Raw genomic sequence first — 7340 nt, forward strand, 5'->3', positions numbered from 1 at the left:
CCCCCCCGGGACATCACATCCACCTCCTGTTCAAGAGGAGGCCATGGAAATGATCCAAGGGCTGGGACAGCTCTGCTGGCACGGCTTTGCTATGGAGACAGGCTGAGAGAGCTGGGGTTGTTCAGCCTGGAGAAAAGAAGACTCCAGGGAAACCTCAGAGCCCCTTCCAGTATCTAAAGGGTCTCCAAGAGAGCTGGAAAGGGACTTTGACAAGGGCCTGGAGTGACAGGACCCACTGCCAGAGGGCAGGGTTAGATGGGATATTGAGAAGAAATCCTTCCTTGTGAGAGTGGGAAGGCCCAGGCACAGGTTGCCCAGAGAAGCTGTGGCTGCCCCATCCCTGGGAGTGTCCAAGGCCAGGTTGGACGGGGCTTGAGGCAACCTGGGCTAGTAGAAGGTGTCCCTGTCCATGGTAGAGGGGTTGGAACAAGATGAGCTTCAAGCTCCCTTCCAACCCAAACCATTCTGTCATCCCATGACTGTTGAAATCCCCCTGATCAGACTGGAGCAGGGTGTGGGTCTGCAGGAATGGGGATGTGACCACCTTGGCTGCCCACCTGCCCCTGCTGCACGAACCCACTGCAGCCCCCTCTGGGCCCCCCAAACCCCATGCTAAGCTCAGAGATGGACACAGGGTCCAGCTCCCACTACCTGGCACAGGACACAGAACTGCCTTGCTGCTGACCCTGCACATCTCCCCGGGCAGGTGGATAAAGTTCGAGGAGAAGGTGGAGGATGGTGGGGAGCGCTGGAGTGCACCCCACGTGCCAGCCCTCCCCCTGCACAGCCTCTTCCAGCTGAGGACATGCCTGCAAAAGGGGACGGTGCTCCTGGATCTGGATGCCGCCAGTTTCAAGGAAATAATCGGTACATGGGTAGTGCAGAAGTCATCTCCTGGGATGGGCTGGTCCCTGGAGAAGGACAGGCCACCAGGAGGTGCCTGTAGAACAGCACTGGTGAATGACAGCCGGGCACCTGGCGTGGCTGCTGCTCCAGCTAAGGGGGCTTTTCCCTGGGCAGCAAAGCAGGGGGACTCAGGGCTGTCCCTGTCCCTGCTGCAGACAAGGTGCTTTCTGGGCATCCCGAGGAAGCAGAGCTGCATCCTGCATTGAGGGAACGCCTGACAGCCCTCCTGCTCCTCCAGCCACGGCACCAGCCCACAAAATCCCTGCTACAGCTCCTCGCCGAGCTCACCCTCTCTCCCTGCCGAGGTATCCCACCAGGAATCCTTCCAGTGCCACCAGCCCGGGGCAGTGTCCACACTGCCTGTTCACTTGCACATGTGGGTCTGCAGGAATGGTTTCTTCCCTTTCTTTGCAGGGAAGGCCAAAGGCAAGTCTGAGCCCAGAGCCCAGCTCTCCAAAACGCCTCTTAAGGAGCAGGTAAGGCGGGAAGGAGCTGGGCTGGGAGCAGCTGCTGCATCCCAGGTGCCCAGCTGCTGCATCCCTTTTCTTTCAGCTGAGAAACCGCTTTAGGAAGAAGGTCCCCCCGGGAGCTGAAGCTGCCCACGTTGCTGTGGGTGAAGTGGAATTCCTGGAGAAGCCCGTCTCTGCCTTCATTCGCCTCAGGCACGGGGTGTCCCTCGGCTCATTGGCTGAAGTTGCTCTCCCCAGCAGGTAACAGAGCACGGCCCATGCCCCTGTTCCCTCTTTGTCCCTGTCTCCCCATTCCCTCCCACACCACACAGGGCTTCGCTTGGCCAAAGCAAAGGGAACTGCAGCCAGTGCCACATACAGTCCCAGAATCCTGTCTCACTGCTTCCCTTTCGGCTTTCCCCAGCTCCTTAGGAGCATTTCGGGATGGGCTGAGAGCGGAGTATCTGTTGGGCAGCCTGGGAGGGACATCCCCTGGGTCATCCCCATCCGGGGTCTGCATTCCCTGTCCTTAGGAGGCTCTGGATGCTCTCCACTTACTGCCGGGAGCGCGGGGCTGGCGGCGGGACGCAGGTTCGCAGGAGTCTCTTGCCCTCCCGCTGCCTACGAGCAGTGGGACGGGGTGGGGGGAAAGAAGAAGGGAAAGAGGTTTTCCCCCATGGCTGAGGAACGCAGCTGTGAGAGTAAATGGTCCGTGTGTCTCTTGAGCTGGGCGCTTCCTTCGGGAGCGCGCGGAGGAGGCAGGCGGGGATCAGGAGGGACATTGCCACCTCCTGGTCACTCTGCCCAGAGCACCCGTCCTGCAGGAGCTGGGAGGAGCAGGACATCCACCCACCTGCCGCTCTGTCCTAGGTGGCAGACGGGTGGCAGGTCCCCGTGGGTATAGAGGGTCTCATGACAGCCCCTTGCCCTGAATTTTCCCCCCTCAAACAAGAGGGGAGAGACAGCCCGTCCCTACCCATCCCTTTGCCCATGGTACCATCCCCTTTGGTGGCCATGCCAGGCTGTTCCAAAGGCACAGCCACCACCTCGGGGCTGTCTCCCTCTCAGGTCCATCTCCAAGGTTTTAAGGTTTTCACATCGATGTGGTTCAGATGGCCGGGTGACAGCAATCCCGGGTGGCTTCTGTCACCTCCCATCCCCTTGGAGCAGGCTCCAGGGGACCTCCAGCCCCACATCAGGGCTGCAGCAGGTTCTGCTGAGCCCCACTCAACCCCACTCATGCTACTGGAGGAGTTTCCCTGTCCCCTCTCTGACGTTTGCTTAGGGTAGTGTCCTGGAACCGCTCGGCAGCCTCAGGGTTCCAGGACTGTAACAGTTTCTGCCAGTTTTGGAAAGGAGGGGAGGGCTTGGTTAAACATTTGGCTGGACTGTCCCTCTGTAGACCTCATTATTTTGCACCATCCTCTGAGGTGTGGGATTTTCACCATATTTTATCAAGGACCCTGAGCTCTCTTCCCAGTCTCCTCCCATGTCTCCCGAGTCCCATCAAACCTGCTGCCCATGCTGCCAGCAGGCTCTCCTTCCCTAACACTCCTGCATCCTGCCTGTGAGCAACATTCCCGGGAGCATGATCCCACAGACACCCCCAGCCAAGACCTTGATCCCACAGACACCCCCAGCCAAGACCTTGATCCCACAGACACCCCCAGCCAAGACCTTGATCCCATAGACAGCCAAGGCTGTCTCCTCCTCTGCCCCAAACACCTCTCCCCCCACACCCCCAGCGCCAGTTTCTGCAGACCCTGTGATCCAGTGGGGTCCTGGCATCCCATGTTGTGGGCTCTCCATGCAGTGGCAACCCTCTTAGGGTGGTCACTCCTTAAGGTGGCAGAAGCCCTCCAAGCCTGGCCAGCTGCTGTCCCCAGCATCCCCATGGTCTCCCCTGGGAGAAGCATCCCCCAGGGAGCAGAGGGCTGCTCCAGAGCTGTGCTGTCCCACTCACAGGTTCCTCTTCATCCTGCTGGGTCCCCCCAAAGTGAAAGCCTACCACGAGGTTGGCAGGGCCATGGCCACGCTGCTGATGGATGAGGTGAGCCTGGAGCAGCACCCATGACTGGGATGGGCCTGGGATGGTGACACCGGGGCTCTTCTCCTCTGCAGGCTGCAGTGGAGGGCAGAGGAGGGGGTGAACTGGTGCTTTCCCTTGCCTAGGATAAGAAAACTAAGGTTTGGGGTGGGTCTGTAGGATGTAGGGGCACTGGTTGCGCTGAAGTGGGTGGGTTTGTTCCTTGGTGAAGGCTGCAGGCTGGGAGGAAGGCTCCAAGGGGCTGAACGCAGGGACATGGTGGCTAAACCACAGCACCTCCCCACAGCTCTTCCAAAGGGTTGCCTGGCAGGCTGAGCACCGAGAGGACCTCATCACAGGGATGGAGGCGTTCCTGGATGAGCTGATTGTGCTTCCTCCTGGGAAATGGGACCCCAGTGCCCGAATTCCTCCGCCGAGCTCTCTGTCATCTCCGTGCAGGAGGTGGGCTGAGGGGAGGGCACCCCAACCTCTGCCAGCCCCTCTGCAGGGTCCGGGGGGGCACACCCCCACCTGTGACATTGAAACTTCCATCTCCATGGGGATGAAGCTGCCCTGGAGCAGGGAGGTCCTCCCAGCTAAGCCCCTCTGACACTCCAGCCAAGGACCACAGCTCCAGTCCCTGATGCTGTTAGTCCTGCTGTCCCACTTGGCAGGGGGTGGCAAAACCACCCCATATGCCCTTCAAAAAGAGCTGCTGGGAATGCTGGGATTCAGCACTCAGATGTGAAGCCCATCCTCTGAGCAGGACACCCCGGGCTCTGCCCTGCTGCTCCAACAAAACTAGTCCTGTGAGCTCTGGCTCCAGGGCTTGCTGGAGGAGATCGTGGTTGGGTTGGAAGGGACCTCTAAAGACCACCTAGTCCAATCTCCAGTCTCTCCTCCTCCTCCTGGTCTTTCTCCTCCCCATTTTCAGGGGGATACACAAGGTCCCCCAACCCTGCTGGCACCCCTGTCCCCTCTCCATCCTCCCTTTGCCCTTATAGTGTCCCCTAGGTGCAGCTGGCCCCTGAGGGTCCCAACCTGAAGCCTGTCTCAGGCTCTGTTCTGCCATAGGACCGCTGTGGACCCACCAGACCAGCAGCCCCATGGCAACGGGGGCATGGCAGCAGCTGGGGACAGAGCCAGCCCAGGGCACCCACGCTCTGGGGAGGAGCTGGAGAGGACGGGCAGGTGGGTGCCTGGAGGGACGAGGTGATGGGTGACGGATTGGGGGCAGGGCACTGGCTGTCATGGGGCCACCAAGCCCCTCTGAGCTGGTGTTTCCCAGGGAAGGGACCATCCCTTGCTGGGTGACTGTGTGGGGGGTGATGCCCAGCTGTGGGGGCTGCTCTGAGACCTCCCTCCTCTCCTCTGCCCCAGGCTTTTCGGGGGGCTGCTGCGCGACATCCGCAGGAAGGCACCGTGGTACTGCAGTGACTTCTCCGACGCCCTGCACCCCCAGTGCCTCTCGGCAGTGCTCTACATCTACCTGGCCACGGTCACCAACGCCATCACCTTTGGGGGCATGCTGGGGGATGCCACTGCCAACATGCAGGTCAGCACAGCCCTGGGGTGCCCGGCACCCACCCGGAGTGCTCAGCCCAGCCCATGGGGCTCCTTGGTGCCCACCTCCCACCAGCGCTCCTGGAGCATCCTGAGCATCAGCCCAATCCTCCTCCTTCCCCCAGCACTGACCCTGCACTGTGCTGCTGGGAGGGACAGGCCCAGGACCCCCCTCCCTGCCGTGTGCCTGGCACCCCTTCCCTGCATTTCAGGGGGTGCTGGAGAGCTTCCTGGGCACGGCCTTTGCTGGCTTCATCTTCTGCCTCTTTTCGGGCCAACCCCTGACCATCCTGAGCAGCACCGGCCCCGTGCTGGTCTTCGAGCGCCTCCTCTTCTCCTTCAGCCAGTGAGTTCCCTGGCAGGGGTGGATCCTCAGGCCACTGTCCCCTGGATGGGGCACGGGCCACCATCACTGCAGGCGGGTGTCGGTTGTGAGGTTTTGGGTCACTCATTCCCCCCGGGCCACAGCGGGACCTACTGCGAGTCCGCCTCTGGATTGGGCTCTGCGGTGCGCCTATTTTTGGCCGTGGAGTTGCTGGTGGGCCACTGAGGCAGGTCACTGGTGAAGGCACTTCACCCGCTTCACCGAGGAAGGCTTCTGTGCACTCATCAGCCTGATATTCATCTACGACTCCCTGAAGAAGATGCTGAGCCTGGCAGATGCCTTCCCCATCAACTGGCAGTACCGGCTGGACAACGTCACCTCCTACAGCTGCACCTGCAACTTGTCCAGCCCCGGTGAGCCCAAGGGCTGCAGGTGGGTGGGGAGCAGGAGGCTGCTGCCTCAGGACCCCACTGGAAACCTGCTGCCTGGCCAGATGCTGGAGGAGGCTGTTTAATCCCATCCTCATCTGCCCGACCACATTGCACCTTCCTCCACTTCCCTCCATGTGGTCTGTCCATCCATCCCTGCCTCCTGGAACTGCCCTGGCACCAGACAGGGCAGTGCCAGGAGCACAGAGAGCCTTGGCCTGGCCCCTGTGGCTCCAGGATGGGGGATGGCAGGGGCTGGAGGGGTTTGCTCTGCCATTTCTAGCCCAGTCTGTAAACCAGAGAATGTTTCCTGGGGCTTGAAGATGTGTCCACAGTGACCCTGGAAACAGTGCCCACACCAAAAGGATCAGTGCTAGGCCAGCCTGGGGACAATGGTGCATCCTCCCTTGGTGTTCTCTTGGCACCAGCCAGGCCCAGGACCTCCAGGATCCCATGAGGCCCCACGCAGCATCCCGAGCCCTTGGGGAGAGCCTGAGGACCCACACTGATGGCAGCACTGTCCCAGTTATCCCTGATGGAGCCAGCAACACCCTGACCCTCCTTCCCCTTGCAGGTCACAGCTCTGCAGGGAATGACACACTGCTGCCCTCGCCCCTGCTCCCCCCACAGGTACAGCCTCTGCTCCCAGGCAGGTGGGCGAGGGCTGGGGTGGGCCCAAAGCGTCCACGCACAACCCCTCCTCACCTCCTGTCCTGTCCCTGCAGCCTCCCGTCACCCCAGAGGGGCTGAGCAGGACCCAGTGCCTGGACCGAGGCGGGCACCTCCTGGGCACCAGCTGTCAGTACGTGCCCGATGTCACCCTCATCTCCTTCCTGCTCTTTGGGGGCACCTTCCTCTCCTGCGCCGCCCTCAAGCGCTTCAGGAGCAGCCGCTACTTCCCTGCTGGCGTGAGCATCCCTCTGCCACCCCTGTGGAATGGCCACCCATCCCATCGGTGTGGGGATGGCTCCAGGGGAAGCTGCTGGAGCAGCCCCCCCCCCAGGCACCCCAGGAACCCTTTCCATCTCCACGTGCAGGTGCGGAAGCTGGTGAGCGACTTTGCCATCATCCTGGCCATCCTCGCCTCCTGCGCCGTCGATGCCGCCCTGGGCCTGGAGACCCCCAAGCTCCTTGTTCCCAGCGAGCTGAAGGTGCTGGCAGGGTGGGCACGGCACTGTCAGGGCGTGGGGCTGTGCCCCCCACAGTGGCAGTGCTGTCACTGTCCTTCCCACTGCCAGCTCCAGCCCTACAGGGGTGTGTGGGCTCTATGAGCAAATGAGAAGGGGCTGAACACATCCCATGCTCTGTAAATAACCTGGCTCAGGCCCAGACTGACCCCATCCCTGTACAGCTCACACTGGAGCGAGAGCCACAGGCTCACCTCTGGGCTTGGGCTCCCTGCCCTGGGTGTGTGGCAGGGCTGGCAGTGGCTCAGAGCAGCCCATGCTCGCTGCCACCCCCCTGGGCTCACCATCATTGCTGCCCAGTGCTACCTCTTCCACCTGCTCCTGCAGGCACATGCCCAGCTCCTGGCTTGTGGTGTCCAAGAGCAACCCCCTGCTCTGCTACAGCCAGGATGTCCTTGTAGGGAATGTGGTAGGTCACGTTGCTCAGGAGCATCCCCAGGATAAAGGAGGATGCTC

At 61.5% G+C, this 7340-nt stretch overlaps 1 protein-coding gene across 1 annotated transcript in view; it reads left to right on the forward strand.

Moving 5' to 3' along the window:
* The window catches only part of SLC4A9 (solute carrier family 4 member 9), a 48721-nt gene that overhangs the window by 1169 nt on the left and 40212 nt on the right, over positions 1–7340 (forward strand). Inside the window, 16 exon segments of the mRNA XM_029960205.1 lie at positions 707–867; positions 1062–1211; positions 1321–1382; positions 1459–1616; positions 3321–3405; positions 3689–3914; positions 4512–4572; positions 4762–4936; positions 5157–5294; positions 5363–5368; positions 5413–5444; positions 5477–5682; positions 6272–6327; positions 6423–6605; positions 6735–6859; positions 7212–7293. Of these exon segments, the coding sequence (XP_029816065.1) occupies positions 707–867; positions 1062–1211; positions 1321–1382; positions 1459–1616; positions 3321–3405; positions 3689–3914; positions 4512–4572; positions 4762–4936; positions 5157–5294; positions 5363–5368; positions 5413–5444; positions 5477–5682; positions 6272–6327; positions 6423–6605; positions 6735–6859; positions 7212–7293 (1906 nt within the window).

This window comes from Manacus vitellinus, unplaced genomic scaffold (assembly GCF_001715985.3).
Source record: "Manacus vitellinus isolate BGI_N305 unplaced genomic scaffold, ASM171598v3 scaffold_25_pilon, whole genome shotgun sequence".
NCBI classification, from domain to species: domain Eukaryota; kingdom Metazoa; phylum Chordata; class Aves; order Passeriformes; family Pipridae; genus Manacus; species Manacus vitellinus.